Source organism: Chiroxiphia lanceolata, chromosome 3 (genome assembly GCF_009829145.1).
Source record: "Chiroxiphia lanceolata isolate bChiLan1 chromosome 3, bChiLan1.pri, whole genome shotgun sequence".
Classification (NCBI taxonomy): Eukaryota; Metazoa; Chordata; class Aves; order Passeriformes; family Pipridae; genus Chiroxiphia; species Chiroxiphia lanceolata.
The window spans coordinates 3,491,353-3,507,371 of record NC_045639.1 but is presented as its reverse complement, the minus strand read 5'-3'; the positions used below and the strand labels follow the sequence as shown (position 1 = coordinate 3,507,371).

The following is a 16,019-nucleotide window of genomic DNA, read 5'->3' as shown; positions in this document are numbered from 1 at the left end:
ATATTCTCATGTTCTTAGCATGACATTAGCATGCTCTTAGCATGATGTTAGCATGTTCTTGGCATGTTATTTACAAAAGACTTAAATCATGCTAGGAACACATGACTGTCATGTTTACGAAAAGCAAATCTAAGATTTTTTTGCCTGCTGTTCCCATGTTCTTAGCATGACGTTAGCATGTTCTTGGCATGTTTTACAGAACATTATAAGAACATATTACAATCATGCCAAAAGTCCTTTCCCCTGAGGAGGAAAGGAGGGTCACTGGGGCTGTTCCTCCTCCCAGTCCTTGCCCTCCCAGCAGCAGCTGTGGAGGTTCCCAGGGCTTTTGGCAGCCCCACACCTGGAGAAAGCGGTGGGGTGCTGGAAACAGCTACGTCCTGTCTTTTAATGCTGAGGATCAGCAGGTGTCCATTCCAGTTAGTGGAAGGAGATTAGAGACATACTGGGGCTGTAGTTTCACTGTTTAAAGAAACTTGGAGCTGCATATAACAACCTACTCTCAATTACTAAATTGTCACAAAATCTCTTTAAGCATCTACACTCTAAGCTGCTGAAGCCTGATCTGTTTTACACCTTGATTCTCTATTTTCTTTTTATTTCTATTTTGTCCCTTTGTCAATCACTACCCTAAATCATTTTTGTATTCAAAATGTCAGGCTTTTTTTCCTGGAATATTCATCGAGAAATGTAACTCAATTCTGAACATTCAGGAAAAGGAAGATGTTAAAATATGACATCTCTCAAGGGGCTGTTTCCCACCCCTCAATCTGGACACCTAAACCACACCACCCAGTTCAACCAACAGTAACCAGTCTGTGCCTCTGGAGGTGTTTATTGTTACTACCACACCTCACCTCAGTTCCAAGGGGTTAATAAATGCCTGCAGCTTTTCAGGGATAACCTGGCCTGTAGCAGAGAGCAGCACATCTGTATCCTCTGGTGGATGGAAGTTTTTGGGTGGGAAGGCTGCCATATGTTGGTGCCCTGTAAAATTAAAATTTTTAGGACTTAAACCCATTCAGTGTGGTTGCTGGATGAGTTTAAGTCCTAAAAATTTTAATTCTACAAACTTGCTAACTAAAATTAAAATTTACAGGACTTAAACTCATTTAGTGTGGCAGGATCAGTTTATGGAGAAAATAAACTGCAGGTAAAGTCACATCTTTTATTGAGCCAAGCACGTTTTCCAAAGGCAGCCCTTTTGTGGTCTGCTGCAAATTGCATATTGGATTTGTACACTTCTTATAAAGCATCTGAGAACTAAGTTAGCCTTGCTCACCTTGCTGGTTTGAGTATCCCAGCTTTGCTCCTGTCAAAATTCTCTGACAGCTGTTGTCTTTAATTTGAGGTACAGAATTGCAGAGGGCCATAAATGATTGAAGTGGAAGGCTTGCAGAACTGCAGAAAGCACTAGTGCTGTTTGTTTGCTTCCAAAATAAATGTCACACTGAGGTCAAGGAAGGGAGTACAGTGCATGCAGACTTGATAATTACATGACATTGTTAATTGTCTTTCCCTAAAACTGCAGTCAGAAACAAAATCTGTCTGCAGTTAAAACAATCTAACAAAGTATTTGAAGAGGCTGTAAATGATACCCCCCCGTTTTTTGAAAGATCTACTGGATCAGCAGTTTGATAATCCCTTTGGGCTCACCTCTGCTGGGAACCATCTCCTGCAGGAATTTTGCCACTCCATTCACTGAATATTAAGGAACTGGAAATGCTTCCTGTGGATTGGTGTAGCTCACCTACCTCTGCTGGAAGTGTGAGTCCTACCACAGTCCTGACTGCAGCTCAATCATTATTATCTCATTATTATCTCTGAGGTTGCAGACAAGCAGAGCAGAGATCAGTCTCCCCAGGAAAAGCTGTTTATATCCATAGTCTGCCTTGCTCCTCAGTCACTGAAAATCCATAAATAATGTTTAAATTATATACAGTATCATAGAAGTGGGTCTTTATTCTTCCCACAAATAAATTACTATTTTTTTCCTTTTTTTTTTTTTTTTTTTTTTTTTTTAGAAAACCAAATGTTAACAAAGTATAAAAAGTAATGCCCTAACAAAACTACAGTGCTGTTATCATTCCATGCTGTCTTGGGACTGCTGCAGTAAAAGATGTATTTCCTCAAAATATTGCTTCTTCCAGCATTGCCTGGTGCTCTCCTCGGCGGAGACGGGGACTCCTTTGCATTCCAGCTGCAGCTCCGTCTGAGCCGCCACGTCCTGGAAGGTCAAGGCAACTGTTGCATAATGTTCTGGGGGAAGAAAATACCACATTTCAGCCATGTGTTTTTTAAAGAATTGCAGTTGTTGCTGCTGCTTTCCTCTCTGCTGCTGCCTGTGTCTGTCTTTTCACCTCTGGACACCAGGTTGCTGTCCAAGAACACGGACCAAGGGAGAATCCGGCCGGGAACGCTGTCCCTGCCAGGGCTGGTCCTTCTCCCTGCAAAGGAGGCCTCTAATATCAGAATTCCTCACAAAGACTCACCATCAGGCCAACTCCTACACCGCCACTTCAGGACAATTCTTTGGCTTGGGACCTGGAGGAAGAGAAGGATGTTCTCCAGTTAGCATCGGAGATTATTCCCCCTGAAAACCAAGGAGACACATGTACGTAACCAAGACAAAGACTAGAGTTTGATTTTTGAAATAAACTGTTTTCCTGGAGCTCTCAGCTTGCTGCATTCCATGCTGTGTTCTGGCTGTGGGAAAAGGTCAGGGCTCATTAGTTACTGCACAGACACCATTGATTTTCTGGCAGACCTTGAAACGGGCACCAGCACGAGCCGTGTTTGCCCTGCTGCAATGTGCAAGTGTTGTCAACTCTGTCACCCAGCCCAGCCTGCCTGAATGAGGCACTGCTGGCACAAACACCAGCTCAGGGGAGACTCTGTATTCTGACTTTTCATTTAAATAGGTCCTGATCTAATAGATCCTTATCAGCAAAGGCTGATGAATAGAACTGACTTCCCTCTGCTTCCACAGCAGGTAACGGTTTGCCCTGAGCTGAACAAAAATCAGTTCTCCAGTTAAAAGAAGAATGAATACAAGAGCTACACCTTAAACCTGCTTTGTCACTCCTGGTTAAACAGGATTGTGCTTCTTCCCTCCCCCCCCCCCCCCCCCCCTCCAGTGCAGGTCATTAGGTGTGGGCAGTGCCTGCTCTTCTCACAGGGAAGTAAAACCACACAACATACGAGCACCTGTTTGGCTTTGAAATACAGGAACTGAAAGAGGCATTAGGGAAGCTGAAAGGTCACAAATTTACACTACTTTTTGTTTCAGAAAATGAGGTAACACCCTTCCCCCCCATTTTTAAAGTGCAGGGGAGGAGCTTCTTACCAGTTCTGTGTATTCCCCACTGACACAGCCCTCAAACATCTGGAGTTTGCCTCCTTTCTCTGCTTCAATCACAGCTGGGCACTTGGAAAACTTCTGTACTAACTAACAAAAAAGAACACACACATAAAAATACTGGCAGAGAAGAGAGATTGGCTGAAGAAATTAAAACTAACTGTGATATATGTAAGAGTCTTTAAACACTCATCAGGCTTTTGATTTTATACAGCACTGCAGTGAGGTCCAGTGAGGTGACAGGATGAGAATATAAACACTGAGAAACCTGCAGGGTAAATACAGAGCAGGACAGACTGGTCACCTGCAGGGGGTATGGCCACAGCACATACACAGGCACAGACAGAACTGGCTGTTCCTACATTGGGAAATGAGGGAAATGGAGCAACAGCTCTTGTTTCCCGAGGGAAGCGCTGGGATTGTCATTTAAAGTTCTCCAACACAGGCTCTTATGAAGGACCCAAACCCCAAATTAGTGAATTTGTATTTCAAACCTCCAGTAATTAATCTAATTAACCTGCAGGCTGTGGATAATGGCAGTGCCATTACTGAACCCTTCAGGCTCCTGAACAACCTACATCAAACAGCAAAGCTTTTCCTAAGCAGCAAAGGAGATTGAGACTGAGCTGCACAGAAACTACATAAAGATGCAGCTTCCCTTTGTTTAGTTGGTTTTTCTTCCTGTTAAGGTAACAAGTGGGGAAAAAAAAAGGTCTCAGGCAATCTGTTCAGCTGTTATTAAAAAGGTAAAAGTGGAATCTGTACTTGACACTGTGACACATTTCTTACTTACACAACTATTCAGCTGGATCAACATCCACATTAAGTTACAATGCCTGCTGAAAATATCACTTACTTCCTTTGTGGTGAAGATGCTGTAAAGTTCATCAGCTGGAGAGTTGAACATTTCCCTCATAAGTATCCTCACTGTTGGAATTTTTACTCCAACTGTATCCAGAGACTGTGGTGAAACAGAGTCCTGAAAAGCAAAAAACAGTCGCATCAGTAAGTCCAAGATCTTAGAAGTTCTGACATGGCAGGACTGTTGTTACCTCCACATTCTCAAACACACATTGCTGTGAATACATGGCAATTATACAATGTATTTCTGTATTTATTTAATAGTATTATTAATTGGGAGTCACTAAATTCAGTGGGAAAAAAAACTAAAGCCAACTTACTTGCACGGTGTTCCCACTTGGTTTCCGCTCCGTGGGCAGCTCCTGACCAACAGGGGCTTTTGTTGGCAGAATCATTCCCAAGGTAAACTCTGGAAGGAAGGAAAACACTTTTCAGTGTGAAATTCAGCTGTACCATCACCCTGACATTCAGGTACACAATAAAGATCACCAAAACTGTGGAGAAGGGGTAGAACTGTGCAGGAGCACTGAATAGGACATAAAACTCCCATCTGGTTTCCCCACTTTACCCACGTATTTTCATTAGGAACAGATTAACCATAAAAACAATACAAACCCAAGGACTTGCCAATGTATGACCAACCTGTTCTGGAGAGATGCCCCACACAGAAACACAACATGCTGTTGAATTTACCTGTTTTAAGTGCTTTCAGGTAATCTCTCAGGGCCTCTCTGACTTTTGTGGTTCCTTCAGTTCTCATCAGGTCCTTCAGAACGTCACCTTCCCCTTTCTTCTTGCTGACATTTATCTAGAAAGAGAAAAATGACACATCTAAGAGACACCTGATCAGGAGCCTTTTGGGTTCTGGCAACAAAGGCAAGCATTTGGGCTTTGTTTACTATGCTCACAGGACAGCTGCAATTTCAAGTTCATTATCTTCTCAGAGCAGCTGACCTTTGCTAAAAATAGGTTGAGTTTTGACTTAAATAAATGTAGTATCTCCACTTAGTTCATCAAGGATAGACAAGAGTTGCTGAGGAATCTTTGGAAGCCACAGCGCCAACTGCTATACAACCAACATGGAGATTCCTTAAGTTCTTAGGGCTTGGGGGGTGGTTTGTTGAGTTGTTTTTTTGGTGTTTTTTTTTTAAGACTACAAGCAGAGTTCTTCTCAAATTTGTAGTTAATACATTTGTCACAGACCATAATTAGCAAAGCAAATTGTGCACATTCCTCGCGGGTAAATTTGACAACAGAGAGAAGTCATTATTCCAAGTACAATAAACAGAAACATGAAATAAACTATCCACGTGTAATTATCCCACTTAATGACAGGATAAATCAAAATATGATGCCTGTATGTTGGTTAATGCTTTACTTAAGAATTCTGAACCTATACAGCCATACCGGTATTTCACACCTACCTCTGTATCATCTACCTCATTTTCTTCTGACAGGTTAGGAATTTCAACAGATCCCTTATGTTTCTCACCAGACTCTTTCACTGTACCTGTATTAACATAACGAATTCTTAAATGCATTATTAAAAACTATTTCCCCCATAGCAAGACTTTTATGCTTGGAAATGAGCTGTACACAAGTGTTACTTGAAGGGAGTTGCCTCGAGGCTGATTGAAAGGCACTAAACAGCAACCTGGAGTCTCAGAGGTGTTTTCCAGTGCTTTCCCAGGGAGCTCTGACCTCTGCCAGCATAGGATGTGCATCTAAAGGGGAATGACCTACACAGCTCCATGAACTGCCCTGAGATGTTCTGTACCAGACTGCTCTGCCTGAAAAGACTGAATTTAAGGTCTGATGCTTTTTTCGTTACACTGAAGACTCTCCCCCCCTCTGCCTTGCAAAAACATTTCGTTATTGAAATTAGCTCACTATTTAGATCATGATAAAATCTCCTTAGGAAGCAACAGCAGAAACGTGCAGGTTTATCAGCCCACTGTCAAAACATACAAAACCCAGCAAAGATGCTTCCATCAGCCCGCTGGCAGAACTCCAAATACAACCAACCCAGTGCTGAGCACAACTGCAGAGGGGGAATTATCATGAGGTAAATGCAGTATTTCTTTGGATTCTCTCACCTTCACAGGAGCCAGCTCGACCCAGCTACTATTTAATATCACTCCCATTATTTTTAATCGCTTGCCCTGAAACGACCACCGTGTGATCCCGGGGCACTGCAGGGGCAGAACCCCACGTGCTGCTGGTCAGGATCACAGCAAGGACACAACCAAAGGCTCAGGTGTTTCTTGGCAAGGAACACAGTGAAGGACTGCTGGCAACACAAAGGGCAAAGATCCCTCCCCAGTCGGGCTCTGAGGCAATGAAGGATTGCACAAGATGCAAAGTCTGTTAATCCACAAGCAGCCACATCCACACAGGGAAAGGTTCAACTAGGCAGGAGAACCTGGCAGCTCCACTAAAAGCCATGCAAACTAGTTAAGTCTCAGCCCTGAAACACTTCTGGGCCCACCACAAATCACACCCAGCCTCCTCAGTGTGCTCCTCCCTGCTCCCTTCCAGCACCAGGATTAGTACAGGAGAAGTACACAGTGTTGTCCCTGCAGAGGGCAAAGCCAATCTTATTTTTGGCTACTCTCCCCAGAAAGGAAGTGCAAGCAAGCAGGAAGAAGTTTTGCTCCTCAAAACACAAACCTGACTTCTTTCCACCCAGCTAATCCTATTAACAACTTTCAAAGCTCCCAAAATATCCACAGATAGCAAAGTTACAGTGTCTGTGCAAAGTCCAGTCAGTGAACAAACAGAGCTGTTGGACAACATGATGTGGGCAGAGTGCTGGTGCAGCTCTGCATTTCCAATGACACTGTAATGTAAACAAAGCTTTATTACTTCTTATCAAACTATCAAATTACTTGTTTGAATCCCATGGGACTTCAATAACAGACCTAAGAATAAATTATTTTTTGTTTCCTGCCAATCCATTATTTTAGAACGTTAACTGTGAAGCACATCACTCACAAAGACCCGCTGTTGAAATAAACTGCTTTAAAAGGACAAACATGTTTTCATAAAGCTTCCACCACAATGTACAATAATCCATTAAAATCCTCACTGCATATTCTAACAAATGACAGAACAGCCATTTTAGAGACATTAAGTAACCTCAGTTGCTCACCTTCTTGTTTAATATAAATTGCAAAGCACAATGTTTTTCCAACACTGGACCTTCCAAACCGGCTGCAAATTTCAGGATCTCCATCATTTGTCCTTACATAGCCACACTTTAATCATAGCTTGAAGTCCTAGTTATCCTAGAAGACTTGTAGAAGGAACTAATTACAGCAATTAGTGCTTTTAGCAGTTCAGTCTGAACTCTCACCTTGAATTCAGAGCTCTCAAAAAACTCTAATGGCTATCAAATTTAGGAAAAAAAACCCACCACCTTTTTTTTCTAGGATTTCCCTGAAAGATTTCCTTCTTAGGGATTAAAAAATCCCCTCTTTAGGATTTCAAACTAAGCTCTCAAAGACAAGATCCACTCCGTGCAGCACTGAACTTAGCAGAGCATCTAACCCAAGTCAGAGCTGTCTATAAACACTCTCCCAGGAGAGTTTAGAAACAATTTCCATAGAAATACAAACAAAGTATCTGCCTACTTTTAAGCTCTGTATGCTGAAACAAACCCAACAAACTAACCTGTGTTTGAAACTTAAGGTGATTTCAGCTTAGCTTAAAAAAGTCAAAAAGCTGGTGGCAATTATATATTTTTAACATTATTTCACAGTGTGTAGTGTTTGCCTTCCTCTCTGCTAACATTTACATCACACTCTAAGTATGCTCTTAGTTTGTAACACACTTGGAGCACTTAAAACTATAAAAAATAAATAAACGACAGTACTTTTTAAAGTCCCCTCTTACTGTGGGAGCAGACTTCAAAGTCTGTTCTGGTCAGCCAAACCTCCCACAGTAACACTCAAGGCCTGAGAAATAAGGAGGGAAGGAACAGCCTGTCACTTGGCATTACAAATATCCAGGGAAAAATTCCCATGCAGGTGCTTTCCCATCAGCTCCTCCTGCTTCTTACTCCAGCGCAAGGGACAGTCCACAAATTGCTGTCAAGTTTTAAGGCCATCTAATAAATGGAAAGAATTCCCTGATATCACCAAAAGCTGATCTGCAAATAAAGAGCTTGTCATGGGAAAAGCACGGCTGAGGACAACTCCAGGAGCTGGGACTGCAAACGAAGACAGCACAACAAAAACGCCTGGGCATCCCAAATAATCAAGAATTATTTCTAGCTTCCTCATTTCCCACTAAAGAGTTTTATTTACCCTCATGTAATTCATGATCCTCAAAACTACACTAAATTTCTGGAAATACGTGCAATTTCACGTTTCCTGGGCTCTCCTCCTTCCTGCTCTCCACCTGAGGAAGCGCACGGCTGTGTTTTGGGCACACTGGGAAGCCAAACCAACCCAAGCACGGAGCTGTAAGCAATCCACAGCGCAGGGATTTTACTCCCTGCAAGGCAAAACGAGCGCTGGGAAACGCGTGGCGGAAAAACATCGGGAGACGGGTGGTGGGGGGGGAAAAGCGCCGAGCTCGGGTTTCAAGGTTATTTAAAAACACGCATTTACACGGTTCGGGCCCACGTGGCTCCCGCAGCGTCCCCGCGGCTCTGACCCGCTGCAGGTCACTGAGACACTCGCGTTTTTCCAGGGAATGGCTCCCGATCCAGCGCCTAAGGCACCCCGTGGCAGGGCCGCGCCGGGACTCGCTGCCATCCCGCGGCAATGCCCGAGGCTCCCCCGGCTCCCCCCTCTCCCTGTCTTACCCTTCCAGCTGAGGCGCAGGTTCCACTCGTAGAAGAAGATGAGTTTCCCCTTGCGGCTGTTGCAGGACGCCTCGCCCTCCACGTGTTTGAGGTCGCCGATCTCGCACCGCCCGGCCTCGCCCTCCACCACCAGCCCCTCCAGCACCTCCTTCAGCTTCCTCTTGGACCAGCTGGTCGCGTCCCGCTCCGTCCTGCCCCGGGAATGAGGGAGCGGCGGGGCCGGGGGGGGGGGGCGGTCAGCGCCGCCCGCCTTCCACCACCCCCCACCCCTCACAGCGCCCGCCGCTCCTTCCCCGCATCCCGCCCCATTCCCGCCGCATCCCGGCCCTCACCAGTGCCAGTTGTTCACGTTGGTGGCGTCCGCGCGCTCCTCCACGATCCAGCGGGGATCCCCCTGGCCCCACTTGGCCATGGCGGCTCCGGCCGCTTCCGCCGCCGCCAGAAGGTGCCAGAAACTTCCCCGCCCCGCCGGAGGAGGAGGAGGAGGAGGAGGAAGGAGAGGCCGCGCCGCCCTCCCCGCGCTGAGGGAGGAGGGACCGGGAGCCGCAACCCGCCGAGGGCAGTCCCGGCTCTTACCCCGCTGCTCCTCCGCTCCCGAGACCTGGAAACGCCGCTCCACAGGGGCTGGGTCCCGGCTCCGGCGGAAAGGCACCGCCGCGTAACTGGAAAACAGGGAGAAAAAACGTCAAAGAAAGGGGAAAAGCGGAAAGCGAGCTCTTGGGTTTTTCACGCAGCGACCGCGGCGCGGAGTTCGGTGGCAGAGAACAGAAAATGGATGTCTGAGAAGTACTTGGGAATCGGGTTTATTGTCTTGGCTATTCGACACGCGGCAGAGGAAATTAAATACGCTGCGAGACAGCGCCGGTGCTGGGGGAGCAGCCCTGCAGAGCAGCACCTCCGGCAGATTGCTTGTTCTCTTATAACAGTAGTAGCAGAATTAAAATCTGGATAGCGTCCCCCTATTGTTGCTCATTTAATTCTGTCCTGTCATCGTGCTTTTCGTCATCAGGTGTCCTTATTATAAAGAGATGTCATAGCCAGGCTCATCGCCTTCAGGCTCATCATCTTCGGGCTCGTAATCTTCAGGCTCGTCATCTGCGTCCAAAATCACTGCCACTTCTGAAAATTTTACTCCTTTCAGTTCTTTTCCAGGGGCAGGTGACGGGGGGTGAGGTGTTATGGGAGGAGCGGATTTCTGGGCTGTGTCTGTCAGAAAGGAGTCCTGCAAGAAAACGTAGTGCAGGTGAGGCAGAAATTTCTGTTAGGAATGGTAGTGTGGGAAAGTTGGAAGCAGTAGAAGTTGTATAACTTATACTTTCTGTCTGTGAAGTTTGCAAACAAAGCATTGCTTTTAAGGTGGGAAGTTTTTGGAGCAGCACACAAGAACCCTTTACTGTGCACATTCCATAACAGGCAGAAGGGAATCATAATTTCTGGATGACAAGTCTTCCTCTTCCTTCTACTCAGGGACAACAGACCCTCCTCTAAGATTTTTGTAGAATCACAGAACGGTTTGGGTTGGAAGGGACCTTAAAAGATCATCCAGTTCCACCCCACTGCCCTGGGCAGGGACACCTTCCACCACACCAGGTTGATCAAGTCCTGTCCAACCCAGCCTTGAACATTTCCAGGGATTACTTCACAAAAGATTATTTTCTTTTCAGTTCCATGACAGATTTAACTTTTATAATAATTCCTTCAATTATTTGATGAGTAACAATAAAATACCTTTCACTCCACGCTTTGCAATCAAAAAGCTCATTACCTGCTTTGTTATGAATGCCACAGCAGGCTGGGCCTCTGTGTTTCCAAGTTCAGCAGCTTTTTCAGATGCTTCTTCATCCTCATGGTCACTGTTGTAATCTGGCAGTATTGTCTCAATGTAATTGCCTTTTTCAGGGGCCTGAATTTCATCTTTGTCAGCCTCACCTCCTCTGGTGCTGTATATGTTGTCAAATGATAACACCTCGCTTCTCCTGAAAGAGAGTTAACAGAATTCATAACGCAGAAATCTCAGCCTCTCTGACAGCAGCATGTACAGTGATCTCAAAATTAGTGGGATCTTATCCAGGGAAATAAATGTTAAGTAGCTTCTTGTATCCTGAAGGTTCTTTTCTGCATAAGGATTAACAATTTGCTAGAAGGTAAGTAGGAATTTGCCCATGTAATTTTTGATACAAGATTAAAAGCTTCCTTCAAGTGTAGAGCTTTTTAACTTATCATTATAAGGGTTCTTAAAACCTGACCTATATACTAGTGAAGGATCCAAAGAAAATCCTGTGGTACCAAAATAAACTAGAATCACACTATTTTACGCTATTTTTAATAAACTTGTGATATCAGCATTCTACTTACCCATTATTCATGTGCTCTAGTTTCTCTAAGCTTTTCAGACTTCCATTTTTGTCCATTGCCCACGGGTTATCAATGCCCTCCATACTTTCAGCTTGCTTCTTAACCAAATGCTGCTGCTCACGCTTTCTGAAAATGATAGATACGTTAAAATAAGATTATTAAATTATTTTTGACTATTGGTTTCACGGTTGTTTTAGAAGCAGAAGACGAATTATTTGTGTCATAAGTTTAATACACAATATTTACTTTCATTATTATTCTGGGGATTTGTTTAGAACATTTCCTATTTTTCCATAATGGTAGTAGGGTAAATATTCGCTGCCCTCTTGGAAATGTAATTGTTTTCCTCAACTTTGTGGCCCTGCTGCCACTGAAGTCAAGCAGCAAAACCTGCCTTGATTTCAGCATTCCTGGGGTTAGAGGAGACCCATGTGGATGTATTACAGCTACTTGTGCCTCCCTTCACAGTTACAGTTTCTGCTGTCCACGCTTCTCTGGTTTAAAACTATTTGTTTCTGCTGTTGCTGCGTGACAAGCACGAGAAGAAAGGACTTCTCATCACCTGTGGTGTGTTTGTTTAATATCTGCACACCAGGCGTTGTGACTCACAGCAAATCTTAGGCAACGCTCCACGCAAACATCAACAGCTTAGGGGACAACTTTCTCATTTAAATAAACTGACATTTAAATAAACTGATGAGCTGTAGATATAAACTAGATAGTTGGAGCAGAGCTCTGTGTACCTTTTCCTTTTCACATCCAGGACCACGTAGACCAGGAAGGCGATGAAGGTGCAGGCCAGGACAACGCTGAGCACGATGGCTGCGATGAGCTCCGGGCTCGTCGAGGCGGCAGGAGACTCCCCTATGGTAGCAGTGACAGAGGTGGAAAACACCTTCTCCAGTTCTGCCTCGATGTTTCTAGACTGCTCCTTGAGTTTTCTGAAGAAAAGAAGGGTAAAATGTGATGACTTAACCAGGCCTTCGTTTTGGCCGGAGGAGTAGAGAGGAAAAGAAGAAAATATCCCTCCCTGGTCCGCCAAGATCTTTTCCGAAAATTCAGACTTGTTGTGGTTTTCATTCAGGAAACCCTCTGTTCTCTGAGCAACCAGCCCTGGTGCTTGTGACCTAAAATGCTGCAAAGCTTGGACAACTGAACTTGAGAGATCCTCTAAATCCACATCACTGTCATGTTATGAAACAAATGTAAAATACACCTAAAGTGTAAAATTTTTAATCAGCAATCTGCTGTTGTAAAGTCAATGTATTTTAATTACATTCTTTCTGCTTCAGCAGTTTTTTCTTAAACTGACTTTTAAATCTATTTTGCACGATTAAACTGCCTTATTCGTGGTTTTGACAAACTCTGGAAATTACCTTTCGATAAATAATGAAAGCTTTCTGAATTCTAAAATATCCATTTAAGCCTTGAGCCAAATCTCAGATAAACTATTATTTGATCTAAACCCGTCCAGCCCAAGACCTTAATAACTTCCAGGGAAACAAAACCCATCTGCATAGCTCTGACCCCCAGAAGCCAGACTGTGCCATACAGACCTTTTTACATCCTGTGCAGGTACTTCCTGGTGGGCCTCATCAAAAGCAATAATTTCTATTTGGGTTTCATCGGTGCTGCTTCTTGCTTTTCTTTCAAATTCATTGGAATAAACATCAACAATGTATACATTCCATGCAAGTTTATCTTCCAGGACCCTGTCATCATATTAAGAAAACATTTTTAATTAACTGGGCAATGACAGATCCTATTACTCTGTAAATTAAATAAAGCAGTACTTAATACAACACTTGGCAGATATTGATATTAATAAAAATACCTTGGCAGGTCTTTTAATCTAAACACGTAAAAAAAGATTATTACCAGCAAAGGAATTAAGCTATTTGCCCAAAATTGTTGAGGGATTGAGTAGCACAGGAAAAAAATGCCCAGTCAGTGATATCTATAGAGTATTATAAACAGTAAAGGTGAGGAGGAGGGAAATTCAGTCTCATAATCCTCATTGTTTTCTCCTCCTTTTCCATAGAGATTTTCATGCTGTATCTTCTCCCTCTAGGCTGTCAGACCCCTATCCCAAATGGACTCCAAATTTGTCATTAGATATTATACCAGAATAGGCTTCAGAGTTTCAAAAATACCTTTTTACTTCGGCAATGTTTCTTTCAACAACATTGGTCTGCTGATTAAGCACCACCATCACGATGTTGCTACTGGAACTGGAATCAACAGTAACCTAATAAAGAAAGAATCACACTTAAGATTTTCTGAAGCATTTGTTCCTCTCAGATGGATTAAAAAAAAAAAACAAAAAACAAAAAACAACAAAGCCCAACCCATTAAACAACAATAAAACCCCTCTGATATAAAAGAACTGTCCTCCAAAATCAGTCTGTGCCAACGTGTTTTTATATGTCAGTGAAAATGGCAACCTCTTAATTCTAGTATGGAGCAAATATTCACGTATCAGACAGACTTGTTGGTACTGTTAAGTAATTTTTTTTTTTTGCCATTACTAAACCTAATCCTTCTTGTGTCCAGAGTTTTGACATGGGAGTAAATCAGGATTATCCATGGCAATATTCCTTACGTTGACTGTTGTCCGGGCTGTGAGACTTCTTGTGCCTTGGTCTGCAGCTTGGACTTCCAGATAAAATGTTCCAGCCTTTCCTGCTACAGAAACTGTAAAAATCTCCCCTGTATTTTCATTGATGTCAAATTCATTTGTTTGATGATTCACTAAACTGTACAGCACCAGGCCGTTGTCTCCTGAGTCGGGATCCGTGGCCTGGGTTTGAAAAAGGTGATTTGTGAAACTCAGGCTTAAGTGCTCCTTTAACCCAGTTTAACCGTGGAAGAAATCCAGCTCTTTCACAGGATTTCTGTCCCTATGAAGGGCACAGGAAATACTCCACCTTGACTGTAATGACGGGGTGCCTGTAGGGCACAGAGTTGGGGATGCGAGCAGAGTAGGAATCGCTCACAAACACGGGCTCCTCGTTCACGTCCTGCACGGAGATTGTCAGCATGGCCACGTTCTCAGCAAACAGGCCTGGAACAAACACAGGTAACAGCAACAACCACCACCAGAGCCCACGTTCCAAAGGCTGGCTCAGGCTGTGGCTTTGCAGCATCTCTGCTGAGTGAAGAGACAGAGGGAGCATAGTGCCCAGAGGAGCTCTATCCCAGCCCTCCCGGGGCTCCAGTGGGAGCAGGCAGTTCCAGGCAGCACTGCTCCTCTGTCAGCCCTCTCCAGGCTCCTGCTGAGGAGTCCAGTGCCAGCTTTTATATCCTTTTCAGAGCCCACAGAAGGGCCCTGTGAGGGTTTGCACCCCCGGGGGAGGGAAGGCTGCTGGTTTTGCTCTGCACAACCTCAGCTTTCCATCCTTCACATCGGATTTTTCAGTTGAAGACAATGACAGCTCCTTTACGGGGTCGCAAATCCAAAAGAGGTGTCCATTGCCCCGATTTAAGTTGGAATGTCCTTCAAAGTAAAAAGTTACCTGAATGTTGGACCTCTGCAGCAGGTGAGATTTTTTCAAGCAGAGGAGTTGCTTGAATTAAAAGCACGTACTGAGGGACTTCCTCGTAGTTCAAATTAACTGCTGTCCTCAGCTCCCCACTTGGGGGATCCAATCTAAAATGACCTGAAAGGAAAAAGATGCAATTTTGCTGTTATAGCTGCAAAAATATTTTACCTGCACCCCTCCTACTCCTGTAGGATTACTTAGTTGCTCTTGGGATGTTTCCATGGCTCCTCTGCTCTTAAGAAGGTGAAATGCAACATTTCTACTGGCCAAGCAGCAAAGGCATCACAGCTGGGTTCCTATCCCAGACCAAACAGCTCTTGAACATGTAAAGGAACAATATATATGAAAAACAGAATTGCAGCTTCTTGTTGCAGAGCTCATTTTTATATATATTTCCAAGTTTTCTATTTTGGCTCCCTCAGTCTTAAATTTTCCTAATTTAAGACTACAACCCCCCCAACTTTCAGCAAGTTACCACCCTCTCCATAGCCAAAGATCAACAAAGTCAATGCCGAAAAGCTCTGAAAGAAATTATGTGTGCTTCCTTTTTTAAAAAAAAGACACAAATTTTTATCCATGCTCTTCATCTCCTCATTTACATCCAGCAACATCTGCCACACACAAAAGACAGGTTATTATGTTCTCTTGGCTATTTTAACTCATAAGGGAAATCCTGCTCACCTTTTTCATTGCCAGATACGATACTATAATCAATCAGTGCTCCTGAATCATCAACCAAAGTGAGAGCATAAATTAAATAATCCACTCCTGTGTTTTCCAAAACGGAAATGCTAATGCAGGAAAGAAATGAGAAATATGTTAATGAGACATGAATGTTAAACTTCCCATCAGTTGTTGCAGGGGCAGACTTTGAAATTTAACTCCCCCATGGAAAATCCTGCCCACTCCCCTCCAGTTGTTTGCTGGAGCTGCCTGACTGTCAGAGAGCAGTGCAAGCCCTGCTTTTCTATCAGACATTGATTTGTCCTTGAGTAAAGCCTAAGGAAAAATAGTTCATAGTGTGCAAGAGGAAAAGGATAGAGAGTGTGGCTTAGACAAGCTGCAAAATAAAGAAGTAAAGGTGATGCTTCAA

General features: G+C 43.9%; 2 protein-coding genes across 2 annotated transcripts in view; both read right to left on the bottom strand.

Annotated features, from left to right (window-relative positions):
• Positions 1 to 1,154: 1,154 nt before the first annotated feature.
• On the bottom strand, positions 1,155 to 9,522 carry LOC116784123 (activator of 90 kDa heat shock protein ATPase homolog 2-like). Its single transcript, XM_032682358.1, has 9 exons — positions 9,362 to 9,522; positions 9,030 to 9,220; positions 5,644 to 5,729; positions 4,913 to 5,027; positions 4,540 to 4,628; positions 4,215 to 4,337; positions 3,347 to 3,448; positions 2,493 to 2,544; positions 1,155 to 2,259 (listed from the first exon to the last, which is right to left on the bottom strand). The coding sequence occupies exons 1-9, from the start codon at positions 9,439 to 9,441 to the stop codon at positions 2,084 to 2,086; spliced, it is 1,014 nt and encodes a 337-aa protein (XP_032538249.1). The 5' UTR covers positions 9,442 to 9,522; the 3' UTR covers positions 1,155 to 2,083.
• Positions 9,523 to 16,019, bottom strand: part of LOC116785245 (protocadherin Fat 4-like) — a 37,389-nt gene continuing 30,892 nt past the window's right edge. The window contains exons 35-44 of the mRNA XM_032684506.1: positions 15,608 to 15,717; positions 14,900 to 15,043; positions 14,312 to 14,448; positions 13,987 to 14,184; positions 13,538 to 13,632; positions 12,941 to 13,096; positions 12,128 to 12,325; positions 11,385 to 11,510; positions 10,795 to 11,005; positions 9,523 to 10,251 (exon numbers count right to left, since the gene is read on the bottom strand). Of these exons, the coding sequence (XP_032540397.1) occupies positions 10,048 to 10,251; positions 10,795 to 11,005; positions 11,385 to 11,510; positions 12,128 to 12,325; positions 12,941 to 13,096; positions 13,538 to 13,632; positions 13,987 to 14,184; positions 14,312 to 14,448; positions 14,900 to 15,043; positions 15,608 to 15,717 (1,579 nt within the window). The 3' untranslated portion in view covers positions 9,523 to 10,047. The remainder of the gene's footprint in view (positions 10,252 to 10,794; positions 11,006 to 11,384; positions 11,511 to 12,127; positions 12,326 to 12,940; positions 13,097 to 13,537; positions 13,633 to 13,986; positions 14,185 to 14,311; positions 14,449 to 14,899; positions 15,044 to 15,607; positions 15,718 to 16,019) is intronic.

What these genes read in the sequence shown, in the direction of transcription:
- LOC116784123 (XM_032682358.1), bottom strand. Translation starts at nt 9,441, where the DNA reads ATGGCCAAGTGGGGCCAGGGGGATCCCCGCTGGATCGTGGAGGAGCGC. An exon ending in AACGTGAACAACTGGCACTG is followed by an intron (nt 9,221 to 9,361) that starts GTGAGGGCCGGG and finishes TTCCCGGGGCAG; the next exon opens with GACGGAGCGGGACGCGACCA. An exon ending in GCATCTTCACCACAAAGGAA is followed by an intron (nt 3,449 to 4,214) that starts GTAAGTGATATT and finishes CTTTTTTGTTAG; the next exon opens with TTAGTACAGAAGTTTTCCAA.